Raw genomic sequence first — 26,481 nt, forward strand, 5'->3', positions numbered from 1 at the left:
TCTGTAGAAGCACCACGTCCTCCACTACACATGAAATGAAAGACAAGTCAGGAAGTCCAATTCGGAGGCCACAACACTGCACAGAGTTTAATAATACTCAAGAGACCTGAACCCGCTCAACTGGTCTGAAGCCTCTCAAACTAGGTCTCCATGTGCCATTCTTTCTTTTCTTTTTCTTTTTTTTGTGTTCCTCTCTGTCCCGGGCCTCATGCCCACCATCGGCCGAGCACGCGGAATAACCAATCCCCATGCAGCCGGGTCAGTGCCGCTCCAACAGAAGACGGCTGGCACTGGCGCTGGTGCTGGCCCCCTTTTTTTCCCTTCTTTTTTCTTTTTTTTTGTTTTGTTCTGGGTAAGGGGGGGGGGGACCTCACTGACCCGAGGCAATCCTCTCTCTCAGTGAGCCCATGAGGCTGCGTGGCTGCTGGGACAGGATGAGAGGTTTCGACGTACAGAAAGCCCTTCGGTTAGATTCATAACTTTAGTCAGAAGCAGCTGTGATCTGTGTGAGATTATGTCCATGCAGGGGTCTGTGCTCGCGCTGGGGAAATGCCTCGCCTGTCTGGAGTTTATGCGTAAGTAACTTTTGTCTTTTGGACGCGCTTGGACTCTTCTTAATCGTTTTCTTGCAGAGAAACCTCTTGGAAGTGGTCATGCGTTTCATTCAGAATTGAAGCAAGCCATGTTTGCTCTCTTATGGTAATGATGCTGGAGCTCTTGTCCTCTCTGCCTTGTCTCCTGACAGTGAACAAGGCTTTTTTTTGGGGGGGGGGGCTTTTTTGCCACATCCAATGGAAAAACGCCTCAGCCCTCAGGGTGGGATTTCGACACTGGGGGGGAGGTAGTGGTGTTTGTTTTTTTGATTCGGTTACTGCAGGAATGTGAAGAGGGGGAGGGGGGGGCGGCGATGGGGGGTTGGAGCGATGGGGAAAGTGCCCGACTCTGGAATAATTATGGATTTATAATTTTTTTTTTTTTTATATATATATATATATATATATATTCCCAGAAAGTTACCTCATAACTTACTTTCCCCCCCAATCCACGCTGCAGAATCCCTTCAATCTGAGCCCACAATGAGCCCATCGGACACGTGAAGCTGAAAGGTCAGACCCGGTTTCTGTGTTCGAGAGTGTGGACATCATTACAACCACCGTGACTGCGTGTTTCGATCGCTCCCTAAAACTCCCTTGTTTTTCGGTAAACTCACTCCCTTTCCGCTCGCGCAGAGACCCCGGAGGACTTCACTCGACGGTCACTCCCATTTCGAGGAACCGAACGCGTCCTTGCCAAACGGTTCGATCCGAATCCTTCGTAAAGCCTCGTTTCCTCACTTCACGCGTGATAAACACGCTCTGTGTCGTCGGGGTATTGGACCTCTCGTGCGCTCTGGTGTTCACAGCTTTAATTTGTCGTTTCTCCACAATTTAAATATGATGATATTTGTATTGGGGATGAACGTTTTTCTTCATTTTCATGCTCTTTTCCTGTGTTTTCTTTATCGATCTTCCTCTCAACATTATGTAAACTTATTGGGAAAAGTTGCAAATTACCGTGACTTAAGTACAACTTGGCGTACTTAATACTTTACTCGAGTGTTTCTATTGTACTTCTACAATACAGACGGAACATGACACTGTGTTTATTTGAAAGTTTCTGGTTGCTGTGATGATGATCGGGTTATAAAATATGATTCACGGCTACATAAACGGAACCACATTGACCAACAATAACATTAGAATAACAGCCTGAGGAGCCTCCTGCTTTTGTGAGGACTTTTATTGATACTTTAGGCACATTTTTGACTGAAAATGTGCTTCTGCTTTGCTGGTTTCCTCAGACGAGTTATTCCAGATTCTCGGAGGTACAGCAGCTGAATAGTTGTACACATCAGGTGAGGTGTGGTACTGTGTCCCCCGGGGTGTTTAACGGCACGCTGCTCTTTGTTTGGGGTTGGACCCAAACGAGACCTTCTCAGAAATACGATGGGACAGAAAGCCGTGTTGACACAAGCTGGATGTTTGCTCTGTGCACTTTTAAAACAGGATGTCCTCCCTGGTCCGAGTTTGGACAAAGGAGGATCCCCCACAGGCTCATTCCTCCGAGTCATGTGATCCGGTAGAAATGAGCCAAAGGCAACTTGGACTTGTGAGACCTTGAGGACATCCCAGAGTGATGTGTTTTACCACAGTGGACGAGTGACATCACTGACTTGGTCACCGTGGTCATCACTGTCATGAGTTCACTACAGTTTTTGTTTTTTTTTAGCCATGATAGCTGCACAGCTCTGTTGGTCTGTCCTCCACTTTGGTCCAGATTGAAAAAAATGTCAACATCTGTATGGATCGCCATGACGTTTTAAAGACATCCACGGTTCCAAGAGGATTGCGCTGATTGTATAAAGTAGTTTTCCATCACTGCTGTCACTGTTAGCTGTTACGCTAACGTCAATGGCTATTTCTATTTAGCTGGAGGCCCAGGCCGAATTGCTGGGCCCCGCTGGAAGGAACGGAGGCACGGGAGAATCAGACCCTGCTGCAGTAAAATGAGAGGTTTTCTAAAGGGAGCCTGGTGCCAAATTCAAAACAGAATGAAAGTTCTCTGTAGTAGCTTTAAGTAAAAGTGCATTGAAATAGATCTTAATGTGCAAAATGTATACACGGTAAGCTATCCATGATGTATTATAGGCCGTTACAGATTCATAATTCATAATTAGTGGTGCCTTAGTATGTTCAATTAAATGTTGCAGCTGGTAAATGAGGTGAGGATAACTTGAACTTCTTATACTGTTTGTTATGTTAAGTATATGTTTTTGGATGCAAACATTTTTTGCACTTTCAGTCTATTAAAATGTTGAAGAGTATGTCCACCCTGTAGTATTGCAACTTGTAAATTAGTAAATGAATGTAAATAAGTAAATTAATGCATTTCACATTGCAGCGTTTCAATCACAGATATTACTTACTTCCGCCACATTCACATTTCTTACATCCTTCTAAATCCCCCCCCACCCCCACCTCCTTCCTCGTGTTACCTGAGGCGCGCGCAGGAGGCGTCGTGGATCACACATGGCTCGTGTTGTTGTTGCTCCAGTGATCCACGTGAGCGCCGAGCAGCGCTTCCTACTGGCTCGTGCGTGACAAGAACGGGAAAAGGAGGCTGTGGAGCTGGCTCTGTTACAAAAGAGAGGGAGATAGGGAGGGAGGGAGGGAGAGAGAGAGAGAGAGAGAAAGAGAAAAGAGGGGGAGAGCAGAAAGACGGACAGCCGCTACTGTCACACACGAGATAGGCTTTTAGCGTTTTTACGGAGACGGACGAGGGGAGGAATCCAACAACCTCCGCATGCCAGAGGGTCGCGGTGAGTCGAAAGAAGAAGTATTTGTGTGACAAAAGACGCGAACATGATGTTTCCCCTCGCGGTGCATCGCGGCATTGTTGAGGCGAAGTTTCTTTGCTTTCAGGAAAAGCTGTTGTTCGTCTCCTCACTGTCTCCTGGAGCTGCTACCTGTGTTGTTGTTGTTTTAAAAATATAAAATATATATATTGTTAAAATAATTCCAGGGAAGTCGTGATGAATAATGAGCAATGGTGTCATTCTGAGAATTAGCGCCATGTGACTCGCGGGTTGTTTTTTCTTCCTAAATGGTTGCTCTGGAGATGTGTCCGGGTTAAATCCACGTGCTGTTTTTTTTTAGTTTTTTGGAGATGTTTTTGATGTTTCCACGTTGTAAGCAGTTGCCACATGGACTCGAGCTGCTCTTGCTCGGCGTACGGCCCACACAGGGCGTCAGGCAGGGAATGTGTCGTGTGCTTTGACCCGTGTATTTACACCGTGGTCACCTTCCAGAGTTGCAGCCATTGTTTTTTTTTTTTTTTTTTTTTTTTACATCTCAATGTAGAGCTGCAACGTTTATCTGATTAAGCAAACAACCGTTTTGATAATCAACAAAATAATACAAAGATATTTGTCGTGCAAAAAACTCCCTAATTCCATCTTCTCCAATATGGGGATTTGCTGCTTTCTCTGTTTTATATTTTTTTTAAATTGAATATCTTTTGGTTTTTTTTAGTTGGAAAAAAATAAAAACATTTTAAGATGCCGCCTTGGTTTCTCGGAAGTGGGGATAATAATTTCCTTACATTATCCTGACGCTTTGTAGCTTGATCGTTAAATCTGTGAATTAATCTGCAGGTTAATTGACAAATGGAATAATCATTTCCTGCAAAACATGTGAAGCCAGACCTGTTCAATGTGGTCGTTTTCTGTCGCTGCAGCTGACCGACAAAGTGTGTTGCTAGTTGTGTGCAGGTACTACTCAGAACTACACTAGAGGAATGCAGCAGTGGGTGGGGGGTGGGGTGGGATGACATGGGGGGTTGCAACGTGCTCGTGTCTCCACAACACGCTCAGCCAGTCGAGCCTTTTGTCTCCTGCTTGAATGTATGAGTTCATATTTGATCAGCAATGACTTGACAAACTGGTTCCTTGTTGACATCGTGTTCCTCGTATTTGTCAAGTAACAGTCGGAACGCAAGTCAACGGAACACGCTGATACTTGTACTTGGACACTTTGTCATTTTTGAGAAATAGTTTTGTTTTCTTTGAAAGAAAACCCAGATGCAGGTTGTAGAAGAACTACTTGGTTGAATAACACAATAAGAAGTGAAGATACTGTAGCTGTGATGGCTCTCGGGACAGTGACGGTTGCCTCTTTGTTCCTGCAGCTATCCAACGTGATCTGTGGGAACACCGTGTTACATAAGCAGTGTAATGTAGACACTTACCAGGAAAGGGGGGGACCAACGAGGAAGACCTTTATTTTGACCCCCCCCCCCCCCCCCAAAAAAAAAAAAAAACCAACCCACATTCCAGCATGACTTCAGACTTGAAGCCAAAAGAGGGAAGTTCTAAAGCCATCTGATGAGGTCTGTAAGAGGAGAAGTGATGCAGATGCAGAGGTTGTTCTTCTTAAGAGTGATTTATGTGATTAAATTGTGATTTAGTCCAGAGGTCTGTGGGGGGGGGGGGGTTAAACATTTGTTTTACATCATTACTGTTTCTCACACTTTCCAAGATTCAGAAACTAATACTTTTGGACAAAGCTTTTTCTTTTATGTATTTGATGTAGTCTGAAGTTATGTCAAACAGCAATATTAAGCTCCATTTGCTTAATTGTTGGATGAAATAGCATAATCATGATCCCATCGGCATCCAGTAATTGAGCAATGTTTGTTTTTTTTGGGGGGGGGGTGATTTATTCTATAGAATGTTGAAAATTGTGAAAAATGCCCAAGATTAGTTTGTTTTGTTTGTCCAAAACATTAAGAAGTTCAGCTTTCATAACACAGTGAAGCTGTTGTTGTTGTTGTTCTTGTTGTTATGGATACGCGTCGTATGATGTCACATTGAGATATTTCAATGACTTGTCAGCAGACCTCAGGTTTTGTTGTCTGTCTCCCCAAAATCAAAAAAAGCAAGATTTTCTTTATTTACTCATGTTCAAGAATATAAGAAGACAAGTGATCGTAGGAACCAATCCCTCCTCTGCCAGCAGCCTCAGTGCAGCGCAGCCGGACGCATCGTTACGCAACCAGTAACACTTTCCTTCTCATAGCTCTTAATTGCTTTAGTTGTTAGTCCTCTCTTCACCGGCGTGAAGAGCAAACAGGTGGATGAAGCACGTTGAGGCGTGTTGTGTGGGTGGTTGCCTCAAGGAATTCTGGGGGAAAATGTTGCAGACAACAGTTAATCATAATGAAATGCCACAATGACATTAAAAAAAAAAATGTTGTTTATGAAACAGTGCATTAATCGGTGAACCCTGTGTGTGTGTGTGTGTGTGTGTGTGTGTGTGTGTGTGTGTGTGTGTGTGTGTGTGTGTGTGTGTGTGTGTGTGTGTGTGTGTGTGTGTGTGTGTGTGTGAGCAACATGTTCTCCTGCACAGCCCTCTTATTGTCAGCCTCCGGCCAATAAAGACGTCCATTGAGAAAGGTCACGTGATCGACGTCACGAGTGGGTGGGAAAGAATTTGGGACGTCAAGAGAAGAAACGTAAAAAAAAAAAGGAAGGAAGTGTTGTTTGGGTCGGTTCAGAATTGCTGCAGAACTCACAGGTAACGGCAGCAGTGTGAACCGAACGTCTGACTGAACTGTCAGCGGTTGAGTTGCATTCTGGGTAACCCAGGAAGTACAAGGAATAAGAATATGTGGAATGAAAAACTGATTCTGCTTCATCGATCCTTTTGATCCTTGTCCATCGACAATAGGACTGCAATGCTGAGTCAGCGGAGCACTCTTAAGACGATCATGTGTTTTTCATTCTTTAGTTCACTGGGTTTCATATAAAAAGGTTCAAGAGGTTTAAAGAAGACTTTCAGCTTTTAAAGGGATAATCAGACATTTTGGGAAAGAGCCGAAATCACATCATGCGTTCATGTTTTTATAAAAACCCGAATGCTTTGCTGACACGTTATAGAGCGCTAAACGTCAGGCGCAAACGGTTAAATCACGTGACTCCCTCAAAACACCTTTTTTTTTTTTTTTGTTGTTTCACTTTGACATGAAGCGCTGGACAGGAGGAGCCACATATCCTCAGGAAACGTCATGCAAGACTTAATAAACCACTCGAACATAAAGCATTTGTCCCGGCCAGGTTTTTAGAACGGCTCTACAAAGGGAAGGCAAATTGAGATTTGGAACCCCGTCTAATAGATCTGTATCAGACCGACTAAACGTTTGTCCTGTCTATCTCTGCACGGGTCCATGTGTTTTATGTAACACGAAGTGGAGACGGCTTACTGGCTGACTCGGTTATTCCTTCAAGTGAGAGGCATGCCCTCAGAAAGAGGGTTGGGGTGAAGAGTGTTTTTGGCTGATGCTTGTATGACACTGTTACATCTTGGGGTTTTTTGTGAATCCTTACTTTGTGTGTTTTGTTTTGGGATCGTGGACAAACGTGTCTCAATCACGTCCTGTTGTTTATAGAAGGACCCGCATGTTGTGCTGAAGTTTCTGCTCCGGTCCTCCTGAGCGTGAAGCTCTGATAAAATGCTGTTCCTGCCTCTTGTGTCTGAAGTTGGGCCTCTCCTGAGCGGTAAAACACTTCTGTAGGTGCATGCTGTTTATGCATGGGATTAAGGGTCGTGTTCAAATGTAGAGCGTAGTACACGATGTCTCATGATTTTGAAACTTGTTGGACGGCATGTCACTAAGATCTGAGAAGCCTCAGCGCTTAAATGTCTCCCAATGACAATGCACAGTTTCTCTGGTTCATCAAGTCAACTGTCAAAAATGATTTGTAACCATTCCATTCTTAAATTGTTTGGCCACTCAAAAGGCTGCATCTGGCTTTTTAAAGTTCCCCGCTTTCATCTTCCATCTCTCATAGCCAGTTATAGCCATGGATGGATTACTGAACGGGCCTCAGGCATAGGGGCCCAAAGTGCCAGGGGCCCTTCACTTACAACACCTAAAACATAAAAACGAATATAAAGATACTGAAACACCTGCAAAGAGATGCAAAATAGCTGCAAAGAGACAGAAATACGCACATGTACTATGTAATGGGGCAAAACAACCACACAGAGACACAAAACGACTTCAAAGAGACACAAAACGACTACACAGACACAAAACGACTACAGAGAGGCACCAAACGACTATACAGACACAAAACGACTACACAGAGACACAAAATGACTACAAAGAGACACAAAATGACTACACAGAGACACAAAATGACTACAAAGAGACACAAAATGACTACACAGAGACACAAAACGACTACACAGAGACACAAAATGACTACAAAGAGGATCAAAATGACTACAAAGAGGCATAAAACGACTACACAGAGACACAAAACGACTTCAAAGAGGCACAAAACGACTACAAAGAGACACAAAACGACTACAAAGAGACACAAAACGACTACACAGAGGCACAAAACGACGACAGAGAGGCACAAAACGACGACAGAGAGGCACAAAACGACGACACAGAGGCACAAAACGACGACACAGAGGCACAAAACGACGACAGAGAGGCACAAAACGACTACAGAGAGGCAAAAAACGACTACACAGGCACAAAACAACGACAGAGAGGCACAAAACGACGACACAGAGGCACAAAACGAGGCACAAAACGACGACACAGAGGCACAAAACGACTACACAGAGGCACAAAACGACTACACAGACACAAAACGACTACACAGAGGCACAAAACGACTACACAGAGACACAAAACGACTACACAGAGACACAAAACGACTACACAGAGACACAAAATGACTACAAAGAGGATCAAAATGACTACAAAGAGGCATAAAACGACTACACAGAGACACAAAACGACTTCAAAGAGGCACAAAACGACTACAAAGAGACACAAAACGACTACACAGACACAAAATGACTTCAAAGAGGCACAAAACGACTACACAGAGGCACAAAACGACTACACAGAGGCACAAAACGACGACAGAGGCACAAAACGACTACACAGGCACAAAACAACGACAGAGAGGCACAAAACGACGACAGAGGCACAAAACGACGACACAGAGGCACAAAACGACGACACAGAGGCACAAAACGACGACACAGAGGCACAAAACGACGACACAGACACAAAACGACTACACAGAGGCACAAAACGACTACACAGAGGCACAAAACGACTACACAGAGGCACAAAACGACTACAGAGAGGCACCAAACGACTATACAGACACAAAACGACTACACAGAGACACAAAACGACTACACAGAGACACAAAATGACTACAAAGAGGATCAAAATGACTACAAAGAGACACAAAATGACTACACAGAGACACAAAACGACTACACAGAGGCACAAAACGACTACAAAGAGACACAAAACGACTACACAGACACAAAACGACTACACAGAGGCACAAAACGACGACAGAGAGGCACAAAACGACGACACAGAGGCACAAAACGACGACACAGAGGCACAAAACGACGACACAGAGGCACAAAACGACGACACAGAGGCACAAAACGACTACACAGACACAAAACGACTACACAGAGACACAAAATGACTACAAAGAGGATCAAAATGACTACAAAGAGGCATAAAACGACTACACAGAGACACAAAACGACTTCAAAGAGGCACAAAACGACTACAAAGAGACACAAAACGACTACACAGACACAAAATGACTACAAAGAGGCACAAAACGACTACACAGAGGCACAAAACAACGACACAGAGGCACAAAACGACGACACAGAGGCAGAAAACGACGACAGAGAGGCACAAAACGACTACACAGAGGCACAAAACGACGACAGAGAGGCACAAAACGACGACACAGAGGCACAAAACGACGACACAGAGGCACAAAACGACTACACAGAGGCACAAAACGACTACAGAGAGGCACCAAACGACTATACAGACACAAAACGACTACACAGAGACACAAAACGACTACACAGAGACACAAAACGACTACAAAGAGGATCAAAATGACTACAAAGAGGCATAAAACGACTACACAGAGACACAAAACGACTTCAAAGAGGCACAAAACGACTACAAAGAGACACAAAACGACTACACAGACACAAAATGACTACAAAGAGGCACAAAACGACTACACAGAGGCACAAAACGACTACACAGAGACACAAAACGACTACACAGACACAAAACGACTACACAGAGACACAAAACGACTACACAGACACAAAACGACTACACAGACACAAAATGACTACAAAGAGGATCAAAATGACTACAAAGAGGCATAAAACGACTACACAGAGACACAAAACGACTTCAAAGAGGCACAAAACGACTACAAAGAGACACAAAACGACTACACAGACACAAAATGACTTCAAAGAGGCACAAAACGACTACACAGAGGCACAAAACGACTACACAGAGGCACAAAACGACGACAGAGAGGCACAAAACGACGACAGAGAGGCACAAAACGACGACACAGAGGCACAAAACGACGACACAGAGGCACAAAACGACTACACAGAGGCACAAAACGACTACAGAGAGGCACCAAACGACTATACAGACACAAAACGACTACACAGAGACACAAAACGACTACACAGAGACACAACGACTACAAAGAGGATCAAAATGACTACAAAGAGGCATAAAACGACTACACAGAGACACAAAACGACTTCAAAGAGGCACAAAACGACTACAAAGAGACACAAAACGACTACACAGACACAAAATGACTACAAAGAGGCACAAAACGACTACACAGAGGCACAAAACGACGACAGAGGCACAAAACGACTACAGAGAGGCACAAAACGACTATAAAGAGAGGCACAAAACGACTACAGAGAGGCACAAAACGACTATAAAGAGAGGCACAAAACGACTACAGAGAGGCACAAAACGACTACAGAGAGGCACAAAACGACTACACAGAGACAAAACGACTACACAGAGACTCCACTCAGATTTGTTTATGGTTTATTTGTTTGAGACGGATACAATATACATAGACAAACTGAAAACAGCTGTCCAATGCAAGTCTTTACAGTGCAGCTCACGTTAAAAACATCACATTTAAGAGCTGGACACGAGTACAGGTTTGTTGCTGAATTGACCAGGATTGCTACCTGGGATCAGGTAGTGAGTTCCAGGACTTTGTTCCTCAAAGAGACTCAAAACACCAACAAACACAAGCTAAACTGCTATAAAGTCCCTGCATCTGCTCATAACATGCACATTACATTACATTACAGTCATTTAGCAGACGCTTTTATCCAAAGCGACTTACAAGTGCATTCAACATTGGTATTCAACACGTATCATATAGAGTTATAATCTAATCTAGATTTTGCATGCACAGATGTCGGATTGGCAGCTCGCGATGCCGAGGATCTGAATTCAAATGAGCAGAGAACCCAGTGGCTGTTCGCTGCTATTGTCATCGTCACACAAGCCGTGGTCTTGTGTGCGTCGGTGTTGTGTTGTGTTGTGTTGTGTTGTGTTGTGTTGTGTGCTGCTCAGATGTTATCCAGCCGTGATGAATGCAGGATTTGTACCAGTGTGCACGCATGTCAGTGCTCAGAGTATTTGTGCATGTTCTCCATGACAGGATGCTGTGTGTGTGTGTGTGTGTGTGTGTGTGTGTGTGTGTGTGTGTGTGTGTGTGTGTGTGTGTGTGTGTGTGTGTGTGTGTGTGTGTGTGTGAGAGAGTGTGAGCAGCCTCATTTCCATCCAGCGCAGCGTGTAACAGTCATCCGTTGGCCCCTGCACTCTCGAGGCTCCAGCCTCCACAAAGCTCTCGTTGTCCCAGCTCTAACAGGCCGGGGCCTGCAGCTGGGTCGCAGCGAGCGGCGGCGGCCTCCTCTTGTTCCTTCCGCACCGCAAGAGAGGAGGAGCCCCTCTACCTTTTTTTTTTTTAACTGGAATGACAGGACAGACGACTCCCAGGTCTGGGGGAACATAAACCCAAACTCTGGTGAGACAATATCACGACGAGGGTTGTCGTGTGGTTAGAGCGCTGGCTTTCAGTTTGAGGAATTCACTTTTTAAGGTGAAATTGACTTTAAAAACATGTTTTATGTTCCAGTACTGAACCATATCATTAAACCTGGTGTGCAGTTTATGCAGGCAGCCATGGTATGTTAATGTGTGTGTGTGTGTGTGTGTGTGTGTGTGTGTGTGTGTGTGTGTGTGTGTGTGTGTGTGTGGCCTTACAGGACATTTTCCTACTGAAGATGTGGGATTTTATTAGTATATGAATTTTTTACTGTATTAATAGTTTTTGCGCATACTGGATTTTGAGGCTGATGATTTCTTTTTTCGATTTTAAAACATTTGGCCAATATTTGTTTTAATGTGAACTCATAACATGACCCCTTACATCTATTTTATTGAAGAATCGTGAACCACACACACGCACTGAGCGGACCATTTCACACCTCTGGTTGACAGACTTTACCCATTCGGCCTTCCTTTTATTTTCCTCTGTTCAATCCTTCACTTTCACCACCTTCCTCCAAAGTGCATCATCTTTGTAGTTTAGTGATCTGTAGAGATGAATCCATACGAATTGAGAAGAGCTTCCGTCATATTGTGTAGACGAACGCCTCCTTTCCTCACGCTCCAGTCTGCCTACAGAGTTCCCACCATGTTGTGGCGTAAGTAACGCTTACCTAACGGCGTTCCCTTTCTGTAGACGGAGAAAGGAATGTGTGATGTCGGCTCTGCTCTCAAACGCGTTATTACACGCCCGCCTTTAGTCACAGGACACTGCGGTGTGACAATGCCAGGCATTCTTCAAACTGATGTGTGGATGCGTCTCAAAGGCGGCCACAATAAGGGATTGTTGTCGGCGTCGGTCAACGAAGACGCCGCACTGGAGGACTCTCGTCTCGTCCGCTGTAACGCTGATGTAATATTTGCCAACGTTGCAAAGATGCGCCCCGTTCTGATTCTGTACATGTCGGATGAAATCATTCAGGTTCACCAGAAACCCCTTTTTAGCTCAGACTCCAGAGGACCACCATGGACCAGACCCACATCTGGCTCCAGAAGCAGAGCTGAAGAATCGGACCCTGCTGCAGTAAAAAATGAGAGGTTCTCTAAAGGGCATCTGGTTCTCTTAGACTCTGCCACTTTTCATCCACATGAACCAAGACACAATGAAAGTTCCTTGTAGTAACTTTGAAGCTTTAAAGCTGCAGCTGATTGAGAACGCTGCAGCTCGAGTCCTCACTAAGACCAGGAAAGTGGATCACATCACTCCAGTTCTGAGGTCTTTGCACTGGCTTCCTGTCCAACAAAGAGTTGACTTTAAAATGCTGCTGTTGGTTTATAAAGCACTGAATGGTTTTGGGATCTGCTGCTACCTTATGAACCATCCCGACCCCTCAGGTGGTCTGGGACCGGTCTGCTTCCTGTTCCCAGAGTCAGAACTAAACATGGAGAAGCAGCGTTCAGTTCTTCTGCTCCACACATCTGGAACAAAGTCCCAGAAAGCTGCAGGTCTGCAGAGACCCTCAGCTCCTTTAGATCCAGACTGAAGACGTTTCTGTTTGCTGCCTTTGATTGAACCACATTCAAGGACATTAATCAATTTCTGCATTTTACTACTACTGTATTTTATTTCTTAAACTGCACTGCAACTATTATTCTGTTTTTAGCTTTTTAGTGTTTTAATGTTTCAATGAATATCGTTAATTGTTTTTAAATCTCCTTTTCTTTTGCATTATGTTTTGATGCTTTTAATGGTTTTATGTGAAGCACTTTGAATTGCCTTGTTGTTGAAATGTGCTCTACAAATAAACTTGCCTTGCCTTTGAGGGTAATACATTTTTACACCACTTCTAAATGTGAAGAGCTAGAACCTTTTAAGAGCACAGTTTCCTCCTTTTTTACTTTGAACCTGGAGCGGCGAACAACCAACAAACCCTGATCACCAGAACCAGCTGGTGACACAGGGGGTCTGCTGCAGATCTCTCAGTCATGAACTACTGTTCGGGTGTGTGTGTGTGTGTGTGTGTGTGTCTCACTGTGTGTGTGTGTGTGTGTGTGTTTCTGTTGTTTCGTCTCTGCAGTGTTTCCGGTGTGGCGGGGGATCGGGGTCGGTACTGGCGTCAGAGGCGTGTGGAGCCAGGGCTGGGGACGCTGTCTGCAATGGGAGCCCGACGGTCCAGCGCAAGGGCCCCGGATGCCGGCGGTCGACTACCCGGTCTGGGTGGTCCTGTGTCGCGGGGGGCGCGCCAGGCTCTGGGAGGTTTGTCAGCGAGGGAGGGGTGTCATCAGACTGCCCGCGGACATGCTCAGCATCAAGCTGCCGCAGCTCTTTGACATCCACCAGATCCCCAAGGTACGGAAGGAAGGAGGCCTCGCCACGCACTGTTTGTTTCGTCCTGTTGTGAATCTCAAATGTCCCGTTTCCTGATTCTCACTCCAGGAAGTAACCTTCCTCTCGCATCTTGAGGCAGATCCTCTACAATCACTGATTGTATAATTGGTATTGGGTCACACAAGGTGGTGCTGTGAGCTCGATTAATAACACTGCTTGTGCTATTTCAAGATAGTTTTGATTATTATTCTGTTAATACCGTTTACGGTGTTCTTTATTTGCCACAATAGTCGTAAGAACTTTGACCCCGGCTCATCACGTTTGATGTTTTTGTCAGGAAGCAGGATCTTTTGTTCTACCTCTTCATCTTCATCTTCATCACACCTGAGCTGCTTACCTCCCAGTACGTTCACGCACTTCCAGTAGGACGGGTTGGCGGGCGTTCACCCGGCTGTTGTGTACTTATCTGATCCGATCTGATAAGCGGCCATTGTTTCAGTGGTTTTACATCACAACAGTTTCAGTGTTGTGTACTCAATGATGTGTCCTTGATTTTGTGTTTGTGGAGTTTAAATATTTGAGAAACAACCTCACAAGTTGATACAGACTATTGAAAGTGTTATCAGGGAGAATGTTTCCATTGTTGTCCTCTTTGTTTCTCTCTCTTCTCAGCACGTCCAACTAGAAGTTCTGCTCCACAATTATTTATTTTTTTTAAATATTTTTACAAATTTTATAAGGGTTTCTCAAAACTGTAATTTATTTAGTTTGATGCTTTAACAGTTATTCAAACGAAACAATAAGAGGTTGAATTTCTTAAGAATCAGACCTGCAAACTGTGACGAGTGGCTGAAAGTAGACGCTGCTTTTGTTTTAAATGGTACGAGCCAAAAAAAAAAAAAAAGGTGAGGAACGACTGCACCAAAAAAAAAATCAAATATCAGCACAGAAAAGCAGTTTTAGTCTTAAATAATCTCCAGTAATAGTGAGACGTCACAGGTTCCAAAAGTATGGTCCAGTGAGGAGTGAGCTTCACCCCTCAAGACGTTTCCTCCTGCTCACCTGTGGCCTCGGTGCAGAAAACTGCTTGTCCTAGCTTAAGTTTCAAAGATAGGACAACTCACGGCTGTGTCCTCCCCCTCCGTCTCAGACCTCTTAACTTCAGAAATCCACAATAACTGGAAGCTGGATTCGTCCAGTCGGCTCTCGTCCCGTCACGCACCGTATCTTAGATTAGAATTCACAGGTATGCTTCTGCAGATGGACGCGCCGTAATATCCAGGATCGTCACTTACAACAACAAGACGAGTGTTCGTTTGTAGCTAGGAGGAGTCGGAGGCGCTAACCGTGTCCATGGAGGAGAGGAAACCACACTTTTAGACAATCGATGGTTGTCTTGGCGTTAAATATACACCCATCAATCCATGGTCCGTTACATTTAAAGGGTCATCATACGGGTTGAGTGGCCTTTCAATCACATTTTGGTGTTCATGTTATTTAGAATTTAGGAAAGGCTCAATGCCACTCTGAGGATGTGTAACTTAAGTTAGGACGGTTCTGTAAGAGCTGAATTCCTGTCCTAAGATAAGATAGGATTTTTCTTTTAATGCAGCGAGGAAACGAGTTTCTGTAATCCCACAAATCCTAAATGTCACCCTCAAGTGAGATGAGACGGGAAGTCGGACTTTCAGGTCCTGTAATGGGGCGTCTGCTTGGTTCCTCAGGTGTTCAGGGAGGACAGCATCATCTCTGGGTACCGTCACCCGCGGAGCTCGGCACTGGACTGCGTCCTCAGCAGCTTCCAGATGAACAACGAGACGATCAACATCTGGACCCACTTCTTGCCAACATGGTGCGTGCAGCAACCTGGACCTCAGCGCCTCGTTTTAAGTTTCTCACGTGTTCATTTAGTGCGTCCACTTTTGTTCGGGGTGTTTATTGCCTCGTCGTACCAAAACATCTAATATGTGTCTTTGTTGACCATCGGAGATGTAATCCCTTAAATCCTTCGTAATGCTGCAGGGGAAATAAACAGGTGGCTAAAATGTACCGTCAAGATCTTTTAGAAAGGTGGGGGAAAAAGTTGAGGCGGGATCCCCAAAAATCCAAGGGTGACCCATAAGTCAAAAGTACAACAGCCCTGAAAAGTCAAGTGTGGGACAGAAGCAGTTTGAGTTGAGTTGATTGCTATAAACAAACTGAAATGAACAAAACTGGTGTTTTGCAGGTACTTCCTGTGGCGCTTCTGCGTCCTCTGCTCCACCATGAACTTCCTGACCGACAGCTACACCTGGCCCCTCCTGGTGTACATGCTGCTCATCTGCATTTACCCCTTCACCTCCAGCTGTGCGCACACCTTCAGCACCATGTCCCCAGAGTCCCGCCACATCTGCTACTTCTTTGACTACGGAGCGCTCAGCCTCTACAGCCTGGGTAGGTCCGAAAAACAAGTCTGTATTTACATTGCAAAACACTCTGAACTTTAATCTTTTCTTGTTTTTTTTCTTATTTATTTTGAAGGACTTCGGTGCAGGATTAGCATCTTATATGCATTTTTCTCCCCATGCTTCTCTTAGTTACATATTACTTTGGGATTTTCTGGAATGTTACAAAAGTCTCTGGGCCTCAAACCATTTTCAAATCTCTGTATGTTAAGATAAAAACAGTTTAGTTTATTTGAGTTTATCAACGTGCAAAGGAAAATATTAGCTCGTGACCAAAATGGACATCAAGACCAACTGTCTTTGGAAGACGGTGTCTAACCCGTAAAAAGTACAGTCCAGTAGATCCACGTAAAAACTCTTAATGTCCAGGATGTAGCTGGATGACGTAAAAGTCTTCTTGTTCTCAAATAATTCACATAATGTTGTAGATGACAGTTCGTTTTTACACCTAAACGGTACTGGCAGGTCGATTTGATGAGCTAATATCTCATGAACGTTACTGTCCTTTTACTACTTGAGACCAGCAGGTTGAAGTGAACTCTAAGCTGGCGTGTTATTCTGCCGTTTGTAGTAATCATCAATTCCTCAGAACGCTGACACAGCATCTGTAACAGAAGTATAACGTGTTATCTCCCTGGTGAATGACATTGCCAGAACAATTCAGAGCACTGTTGCCTATTTGTGTGTGTGTGTGTGTGTGTGTGTGTGTGTGTGTGTGTGTGTGTGTGTGTGTGTGTGTGTGTGTGTGTGTGTGTGTGTGTGTGTGTGTTGATTTGCCTTTTGACGTGTGTGTGTGTGTGTGTGTGTGTGTGTGTGTCTGATTTCCATATCCTCTCAAAGCCCATGCAGTAGTATCTCCTCTCTGGTTCATGACTTGTCTGCACCCGGGGCAGCGTGTGTTTGACCTGACGGCCATATTCCTCCTACGAGTAGTATTTCACTGTGTCGGCCTTCACAGAGGAGTTTGGAATTCCAACAAAAGTGTCAGTGAAGTATTCACGACTTGTCGCACACGTGCTCATTGGAAAACCGGTTCCTGCAGCGTCCGCCGTCACCGTCTGTCTGCAGGCGAGTACGCACACGCGACACCTCTTCAGTTCGTCTGCGCTCCACCCTCAGGCATAACTGTGTGGTTTTTTTAAGGCGAGCCTGTCGATCACGTGTGTGTGTGTGTGTGTGTGTGTGTGTGTGTGTGTGTGTGTGTGTGTGTGTGTGTGTGTGTGTGTGCGTGTGCGTGCGTGCGTGCGTTTCAGATTACGCAGCGTTTGTCTTTTACGGGCGGGTTTCTGATCCCAGAGGCAGTCGGACATTAACCGAGGGCCTCTTCACTTCCCGGTGGTCCCCAGCGGACTGATCCTTAATCTACCACAAAGCCTCTTAGTGCCAAGATTTGCCCAGTTTAAAATGTTCAAAAGTCCGTCTCGGGGATAAGGGGGCTGTGAGAAGGTTTTCTCACAGCAGGAAGGACAAAAGGAAAGCGTTACTGGTGAAGTCGTTCCACACAGCGCAGCAGATGCTCTCTAGGAGAGGAGGAGGAGGAGGAGGAGGAGGTGGAGGAGGAAGAGGAGGCTGCTACACTGTCTATTTCAGTCCACTGAGGAGCTTTGAAGAGGGCAGATCCTTGCGTGGAATTCAAAACTTTATTGACACCTAGTGGTTGCTTCAGAAGACGCACTCATACGTCTAATGAGGTTTCATCGTCTCGTCGTTGTGGCTTTAAATACTCAAATGGACAAGCGTAAATGTTTTAATGCACGGCTTCATTTTTGGTGTGTTTTGATTGTATATTAAATACATTTTTTTTTATTGTAGTTTATATGTGGTCTCCTCACTCTTATTTTCTCAGTGAATGTTTGCTCTGTGCTGGCTTGTGTTACAGATTGTATACGTTTGTTTGCATATTAAAATACAGTAATCATAAGACATGACATGTAAAGAACTGCATTTGTATTCATACAAAGACGCTCTCGTCTACATAAACTGGGGATAGACGTGAATTTAAACAAAAGCTCATGCAGGAGAGGCAGGGAGCTCAAAGTTTAAAACGAGAGCCGCTCCTATAACGACGCCAAGCTCTCGGATCAAATCGACTCACTTTTATTTTTTGAATGTCCTGTGCTTTGCTGTCAGGTTGTGCCATAAGCTACGGATACTACGTCATGCCGGAGTGCCTGGTGAACAGCTGGCTCCATCAGCATTTTGTCCCCATCGCCATTGGAAACACGCTGTTCTGTACCAGTCTGTCCTGCTACTCCAGGTGAGTGGCTGCTGCTGCTGCTGCTGCTGCTGCTGCTGCTGCTCTGCCTCTGGCCAACAATGTACAACACGTCTTCTTGTTATTTTTTTTTCTCGGTATTTTAAGTTTTGTAATAACTGTCAGGAGTTCAGGTAAATGCAAGCAGGAGTTGACCGTGAACATCGGGCCTCAAGGGTTGAAAGCGAAAGCCGGGACAAATACTAAATGGGACTCGTCACGTTGAAACTCCGTCATGTGACGCTTTAAGCTCTTCACTGAAACTCAGACAAATGCAGTTCTTTGACTGACTTTATTAGCGACTGATCGACGGTGAACTGCTGCACCAGTCTGACCTCAGTTCGTGCTCTTAAAGCATCTTATAGTAGTTCTTCCATGATGTCTCAGAAGTGCGTAGCTGAAACACACGTGGTTGGAGAGCTGTGTGAGGATGGCCGTGATGTTTCGATCTTTTATTTTGGGGGGGGGGTTACGACCACACTCCAGACCCCCAGATGGTTAACATTAGACCTGAGCTGATGAGCTGAGTTTCAATGGCATTTGATAAAAAGAAACATTTAGTTCATCCTCTTGTTATTTCATACCGCAAGACGACACGGCATGTGAACACAGCGGGGTTAAACTGTGAAGCAGTTGCCGCACAGCGCCATCTCCTGGAGAGTCAAGTCTGTTCAGGTTCCGTGGTTCAACGTCATGAGCGTTGACGGAAATTCACGCCGTCTCCTTTTGCGGTGGTGATACATTATAGCTCAGAAAACCTGAAGTGAAGTTATGTTCATTTTCTATTTTTATATAGATATTTTTCTATATTTATTTTACATAACATTACAGTCATTTAGCAGACACTTTTATCCAAAGTGACTTACAATTCAGTATCTATCTACACACCGTAGACACAGCTACGGGAGCCATTTTGGGGTTAAGTGTCTTGCTCAAGGACACATTGACATGAGACTAGTGGAGCAGGAGCCGGGATCGAACCGCCGACCGTCTGATTGAAAGGCGGCCCATATTACCCATATTCATATTTTAACTTGTGGTGGTATTGTTTCTGAAAGGATATCGTTTTATTTAGTTTCAGTTTGAAAGTTGATGATTTTTATTCTATGATTGTGACCACTACACCCACTGACGTTAGAAGGTAGAGTGTAGTACAAATAGATGTACAATAAGCTAGTACTCTCCGTGAGCTAACGTTACAATCTTCTAGAACAGAAGGCTAATTAGTATGTTTGTATCACTTTTGTTTCCTCTTGCTATGTCCAGATCAAAATGAGTAAAAACAGCTGATTGCTGTCCTCCGTCTGTGTCCACAGGTTCCTGGAGCTTCAGTTCCCACAGAGAAGCAAAGCTCTGAGGACGGGAGCGTTTGTCCTTCCTTTTGTGTTCGACACGGTCCCTCTGTTCTACCGGGTGAGTGTCCGCGTCGTCTGCGCGCAGAGCTGATGAGTGCGGCGAGACGGATGTCTTTTCTCCATCGAATAGAAATGTATCGCCGCCATCAACTGACCCCTCTGATCGCTGCGACGATTTAGTTTGCGCAAATACACAAGTCGTTTGTTGGACGTCTTTGTCTCTAACGAGGTCAGAAAGGCTGCTATCGACGCTGCGGTCCTGCAGTGTTGATGGCAGTAATGTCCACATGAAGAAAGAGATCTTAAATCGGTTTTGTTTTGTTGTTTGTTTTCCTGCGTGTAGATCATTCTGTGCTGCGGCGGGAGCTGCGTCCCGAGCGACGCCTTGTCCAGTCACTGTTACCACCTCCTCTTCGCCTTCCTCACCTGCTTCCTGTTCACCGCCCACCTCCCGGAGAGGCTGGCCCCGGGACGCTTCGACTACTTCGGTATGTCCGCCGCGGATCGCGCTCGAGGTTGTTTGTAACTGGGCTGGTTTGCCTTCAAATCTCGATGCCCTCACTGAGGAAACACGATGACGAGTAGTACATGTAGGAAAGTACTCCGGTGGAGCTTTAGAGAACACTTTTTACTCTGCAGTCCCCAGGTATGAAGGTAGATTTGTGTCTTTATTACGCAAACAAAAAAATATGTTTTGAAAGCAAATTTCTCGCACTGCAATCAAAAATCAGGTTTGTAAGTGAAAATATATAAACTGAGAATAAATTATTTGTTAGTTTTGCTTATGAAACTATAATTTTTGGTTGCAAAACAAAAACCTTTGCTTTCAAAACCAAAAGCTACGGTTTCAAAACCAAAACCAAAACGTAAAGCTACGAGTTGAGTTTGGACGTAGTGGGCGGGGCATACGCTGCTGAATGAGCCAGGAGTTTCTATTGGTGGGTTCGACTTACGTCACATGCACGCAGAAAGTGAAGCTTCATGTCAACAACGCCTCATGTCGTTCTTTAAAAAAAGAGACTCTACGACACTAACAACATGAAAACAAAGTGAAGTGCTAACAGAGCAATAGAATGTCAACTTACCTCCATGCCGCTCATCACAGTAACCTCTACAGTGGAAGTAGATGCCGGGATCCAAGTCGAACCCACCAATAGAAACTCCTGGCTCATTCAGCAGCGTATGCCCCGCCCACTACATCCAAACTCAACTCGTAGCTTTACGTTTTGGTTTTGGTCTTGAAACCGTAGCTTTTGGTTTTGAAACCGTAGCTTTTCGTTTTGAAAGCAAAGGTTTTGTTTGCGTAATAAAGACACAAATCTACCTTCATACCAGGAGGCATCGAGGGCAACTTTGTGACTTAGAAGTTTGAATAAAAAAGAGCAGGCATATAAAGGAATAAAATGTCCAAATTACACTCTGAGCACCACGTGCAGTTTAAAAAAACGTGCTCCCAGCGGTTAAGTTGGAGCAGCTTTGCGCTCCACACGGGGCTCCATCTTCTCTATCGGCCGTCTTTCTGCCCGTTCTCGAATGTTTTCGTCGGCCGACTGCCGCACGCGACCGACACAAACAACAACACACAGCGCCAAGCGAAGCGCTCTGCCCGTCCGGCCGTTTACTCTGGTAAGGTTTCAAACGGGCCGCTTTTCTTTTGTCTAAAAATGTTCTGCACTCAGTGGTTCACACAGCTGCCGTGTTCGTCACTGTGAAAAGAAGAGAGAGAGAGAGAGAGAGAGAGAGAGAGGAGATGGTTCGATTGATGCCGTTTAGAAATGACTCACGAACAGAAGTTTAACACCAAACAAGGCAGTGAATTATTAATTAAAGAAAGTTTAAAGTCTCTGTTTCGTCTCGGTCTCACTGAACTTTGTCCCTGTGGTTTGTTTGAGACGCATCAGTGAGATAAGTTCCTCTTTAAAACATTTCATCGATTAAAGAAAACCTGACATGAATAATTAAATCCACAAATGAATGAATTATTAATGGTTTGATCTGCAACTGAGAGTTTAATGTTGTTGGTCAACTGACTATTCTACATGTAGATGTGCCTTCTGTTGCATTTTAATAATAATCTTATTATGGCCAGGTGATTGATAGATATCTATCTCTCTCTATCTCTCTCTCTCTCTCTCTCTCTCTGTCTGTCTGTCTGTCTGTCTGTCTGTCTGTCTGTCTGTCTGTCTGTCTGTCTGTCTGTGTATCTCTCTCTCTCTCTCTCTCTCTCTCTCTCTCTCTCTCTCTCTCTCTCTCTCTCACAGAGAAATGTAATGATGGCATTTTTACTTGAAGAATTACAAAAAGGATGATCAAAATAATAGCAGTTTAGTTTGGAAGCATTTTTTTTTTTGTTATATTTTTTTTAAATCCAGACAGCAATCAATACATCAAATACAAAAAAAAAAGAAGAGAAAAATCCATTATCTGTGGCTGTGATAAACAATCATGTTATTCTGCCCACATGAAACCATTGCGATAGTTATTTACGGTTGTTGATGACGACAGCGATGCGCTCCTCTCCCCGACGCTCTCTCCTGGACTCGTCCTCCAGCAGCGGTCAGGATGTGACTGTTTTTTGGGGGGGGGGGGGGGGGGGGGGGGGGGCTGGTTTCTCATAAATTGCCTACAGAGTTCGCACACAGCAGTGCAGAGGTGAGATTCCGCCAATTTTTAGACCCTCACCTCGTCGTGTCCTCTCTCTCTCTCCTCACGCAGGCCACAGCCACCAGCTGTTCCACGTCAGCGCCGTGGTGGGGACCCACTTCCAGATGGAGGGCGTGTTGGCGGACATGGCGTCTCGGCGGACCTGGCTGCTGGCCCACGGAGCGATGCCCTCCTTCCTGGGGACCGTCGGCATACTCGCCGCCAGCCTCGCCCTCAACCTGGGCATCATCGGCATCTTCAGCACCCCGCTGCTGTGGAAGCCCTGCCACGGCGCCAACCCGCCGCGCACGTCAAAGAGCGAGTGCAAGGAGCAGTGAGGGGCGGGACAAAATGTCTCATTCACTTTCCAAAGGAAAGGTGTGTCTGTCTCAGCGTGTGTGTGTGTGTGTGTGTGTGTGTGTGTGTGTGTGTGTGTGTGTGTGTGTGTGTGTGTGTGTGTGTGTGTGTGTGTGTGTGTGTGTGTGTGTGTGTGTGTGTGTGTGTGTGTGTAGTTTTGTCATTCAGAGGTAAAAGATTTTGACGCATTCCTGTTCAGCACTAAAGCATTTGTCCTAACACACCCGATGCGTCTGTCCCTGTGTTTGCTCAGCAGCTGAGGACCCAGTCGCTCCCATCGAAGCCCTTTTCCGATGTCACGTTAAGCTCGTATGTCTGCCGTGTACAAAATGTCTGTTTAATTTATTTTCATGGTTCCTCGATGGGCGTTTTTCGATTAAAAAAGGTCTCTGGGTTGAAGGACGCATGCTGTCGCAAACACTAGTCGACACATTGCAGACCCGCGTTTGAGCTCCGATGTTTACAGTGGATCGCTACGAGCTTAAATGTAAAACTGGAAACGTCTGACGTCGCAGTTTGCAGGGATTCTATTTGGAATAACTGACGTTTGTTTGGTTGCGCATGCTAGGCCAGAATCTCCTTTTTCAAAGTGTTCTGTGTAACCGGACTACTTGGCTCGTTGTTCTCTGTACCAACAGTCTTCAGCGGAGACGACCCTCATTCAGCGCTCCATAATGGGATGCGGCTCTCGTACAGTAGATCCACGTATTGATTCCACTCGGCAGCGACTGGGATTGATTTGCAGGTCATGTGCTTCTTTTCTCCTGATTGCCTTCCTTGTTGTGAACCCCACAATCTGCCCTCAGCAGAAGGGGAAAAAAAAATATATTACAGCGCAACAGTGATTAAAAGACAGGTACCTTTTTTTTTTTTTTTTTTTTTTTTTTTCTTTTCTTTTTTTTTTTTTTTTTTTTAATAACCGTTCATTTCCATGACAACACCATGGTGGCCTCGTGCCCCCTGAACTGTCTTGAGTATTTTTTTTTTTTGTGTGTCCAGAGCAAACGGCACCATTTTCTCTTGTTCTTCCGTCACGTATCATAAGACCTGTTCAGAACATTATTAATAATAATAATAATAATGGACAAAAGCACTTAAACTCAGTGCTTGTGTTTTGTAATTCATAAGCTTTTGAATTGACTGATGTGGAGAGAGAATAAAGTACTGTGGTGTTGCGGTATTGTGGTGCTTACATAGTATTACAATCCAGTCCCACTCCTCATACACTGTGGTTGTCTTGTCCCATGAGGCTACATTCGCCACGGAAATAATAATTACATGTTTATAGAATTGTATTATATTTATCTTGCATAAACATGGATATAGAGAAATGTTTTTCTCTTTTTGGGAATAGATAAAGTAACTATAGTGCTTTAAATGAACGGTTGTTGTTGATCTTTGTGTCCTTAAAACACGTGAAAAAAGATTATTTCAGTCGGTTTCCAACTTGTAAGAATATTAATAAAAAAACGACATAGCTGAAATGATTGGTTAATTAATTATTAATTTGATTAGTTGACTGACTGAACTGTTTTGACATTAGTTTAATCATTTCAGTCACTTTTCTGCCCAAAATGCCAAACATGTCCTCCATTTGTTCCAGCTCCTGATTTGACATCATTATAAAACGTGTATGAATATAAACATTCTAAGGACTCAATAATGGACATAAATGACTTGATATGATGCATAAATTATGAATTTGTTAATAAGCTCATCACAGCGGTCGTATCAGTACTGTGTATACAGCCTTCAGAGGCGTGTCGTTTGATGGCTTTAACTGGGAGGACGTGTGTGTGTGTGTGTGTGTGTGTGTGTGTGTGTGTGTGTGTGTGTGTGTGTGTGTGTGTGTGTGTGTGTGTGTGTGTGTGTGTGTGTGTGTGTGTGTGTGTGTGTGTGTGTGTGTGTGTTGTAGCTCTAACATGCTGCAGGTACACATTTCAACAACGCTCGTGTTACTTGACCGACTCTTCGGAAAGGCTCATTTGTATAAAATCGGTTTTTAAAGCATGTTTTTGCACACGTTTACTCTTTAATTCCACTAATAACACCCGCAGTTCCAACACACAGCCCACAGGAGGCGCTCGACTAATGCTCTCACACACACACACACACACACACACACACACACACACACACACACACACACACACACACACACACACACACACACACACACACACACACACAAAGGTCTTTTTGGTAGAGGTTTTAATAAGAGGGGAAAATGCATGTGCTATTATGGGAATGCGGTGTTGGACGCTGACGTAGGAAGGACGGACGCAGAGTGAATGTGTAGAATCACAAAGCGCACACTTTAGTCTTACAACAGCGGAGTTGTTTTCAAGGTTAGCGATCAGAGTATCAGAGTATCAGTAATACTGATACTCTGATACTCTGTTTCGTCCGATACTCTGATACAGTATCAGAGTATCAGACGAAACAGAGCAGTATTTGTCCTCCATGTGGTTTCCATCGACTCTGTCGATCGATTTTTATTTTTTATTTTATTTCTTTATTTTCTCTCCGGTCATCGTCTTACAGCGGCCCTCGGTTTGACCCGGTTGCTTCTTGGAATGGCATCATTACTGGCTTGTCTTGTGGTTCTTTGCTATCGACCCAAACGAGTTGGACCTCTTTTATTTCTGAGCCGTTGTTGTTGTTGTTGTTGTTGTTGTTTGTTTTATCTTCTCTCTCACTCTCAGCCGTCTGGTGCCTGCACTGTTTCTCAGCAGTTTGACGGTTATGAAGGCCTCCGCATCAAATAGGGTTTCATTTTTTTTTTTACATTTATTTTTGACCAAATTTATTGATTCCAAGCCCATAAATCCTCCAGACCAGATCACTGTTACTTTAAAGGCCACTTGTCACGTGAGCCTCGTTGGTCCGCTCCTCAGTGGACGAGCAGATTCAGGTTTAAATGATCAGGAAGACCTAAAAAAGAAGAAGAAGAAGAAGAAGAAGAATACGGCGTATTGAAGGATGTTTGAAAAGGTGAAATGGAGAGAAAAGAAGAGATGAAACATTTGATGCAGCAAGAATTCAAAACGGGATTTGAAAGATTCATTGGTGCCTTTTAAAAAAAATAAAATAAAAAAAAAAAAACATTTTATACAACCTTTGTTTTTGTAAGACAACAAACTACATTAAAGTGTATAAATACTTCTTTGTTCTTTGCTGTGAATAATTTGTAATTTGCTACTTTTGTTCTACTAGACTTGTGTAATAAATTAAGACTTTTCTAAGTGTAACGATTGTCACTGGAATAATTGTCTTAAAACAGACTGGATGCTTTTTTTTTTTTTTTACATTTGTACCATGTGTTCAACAGCACTTTCTTAAGGTTTTACTAACGACTAACAAATATTAAAAAGTGAGAAATTCCAGTTTAATTTCCCACAACTGAAGGTGGAATCCTCAAATGTCTTGTTTTGTCCGACCAGCACTCCAAAACACAAAGATATTCACTTCACTGTTGACAAAATGACCAAAACAAATGATTCCACTATCAAAATAAAATATATTCTAATAAAAGAAATGTTCTTACCGTGTTGATTAAGCCGGTTCAGCTTTACTTTTATA

The 26,481-nt window shown here is 44.2% G+C and overlaps 1 protein-coding gene across 4 annotated transcripts; it reads left to right on the forward strand.

Moving 5' to 3' along the window:
- The first annotated feature begins 407 nt into the window (after nucleotides 1-407).
- On the forward strand, nucleotides 408-24,822 carry paqr6 (progestin and adipoQ receptor family member VI). Of its 4 annotated transcripts, XM_068702185.1 has the most exons (9): nucleotides 408-575; nucleotides 13,596-13,867; nucleotides 15,571-15,698; nucleotides 16,074-16,279; nucleotides 18,421-18,547; nucleotides 19,861-19,957; nucleotides 20,243-20,387; nucleotides 22,615-22,920; nucleotides 23,156-24,822. In XM_068702185.1, the coding sequence occupies exons 1-8, from the start codon at nucleotides 515-517 to the stop codon at nucleotides 22,878-22,880; spliced, it is 1,302 nt and encodes a 433-aa protein (XP_068558286.1). In that variant the 5' UTR covers nucleotides 408-514; the 3' UTR covers nucleotides 22,881-22,920; nucleotides 23,156-24,822. The 4 variants fall into 4 exon arrangements, with proteins under 4 accessions (XP_068558286.1, XP_068558285.1, XP_068558288.1 ...); XM_068702184.1 differs by having other exon boundaries at nucleotides 22,615-24,822; XM_068702187.1 differs by lacking the exon at nucleotides 408-575 and adding an exon at nucleotides 1,070-1,106 and having other exon boundaries at nucleotides 22,615-24,822.
- The last annotated feature ends 1,659 nt before the right edge of the window (nucleotides 24,823-26,481 follow it).

Source organism: Cebidichthys violaceus, unplaced genomic scaffold (genome assembly GCF_023349555.1).
Source record: "Cebidichthys violaceus isolate CVI_PGR_0920_01 unplaced genomic scaffold, fCebVio1.0.p SCAF_81, whole genome shotgun sequence".
NCBI classification, from domain to species: domain Eukaryota; kingdom Metazoa; phylum Chordata; class Actinopteri; order Perciformes; family Stichaeidae; genus Cebidichthys; species Cebidichthys violaceus.

Bases quoted from the DNA above. Each gene is read 5' to 3' on its own strand.
- paqr6 (XM_068702184.1), top strand. From the start codon at position 515: ATGTCCATGCAGGGGTCTGTGCTCGCGCTGGGGAAATGCCTCGCCTGT. The intron at 16,280-18,420 runs GTAGGTCCGAAA...CTTTGCTGTCAG, and splicing joins GCTCAGCCTCTACAGCCTGG to GTTGTGCCATAAGCTACGGA. The intron at 20,388-22,614 runs GTATGTCCGCCG...CTCCTCACGCAG, and splicing joins GGGACGCTTCGACTACTTCG to GCCACAGCCACCAGCTGTTC.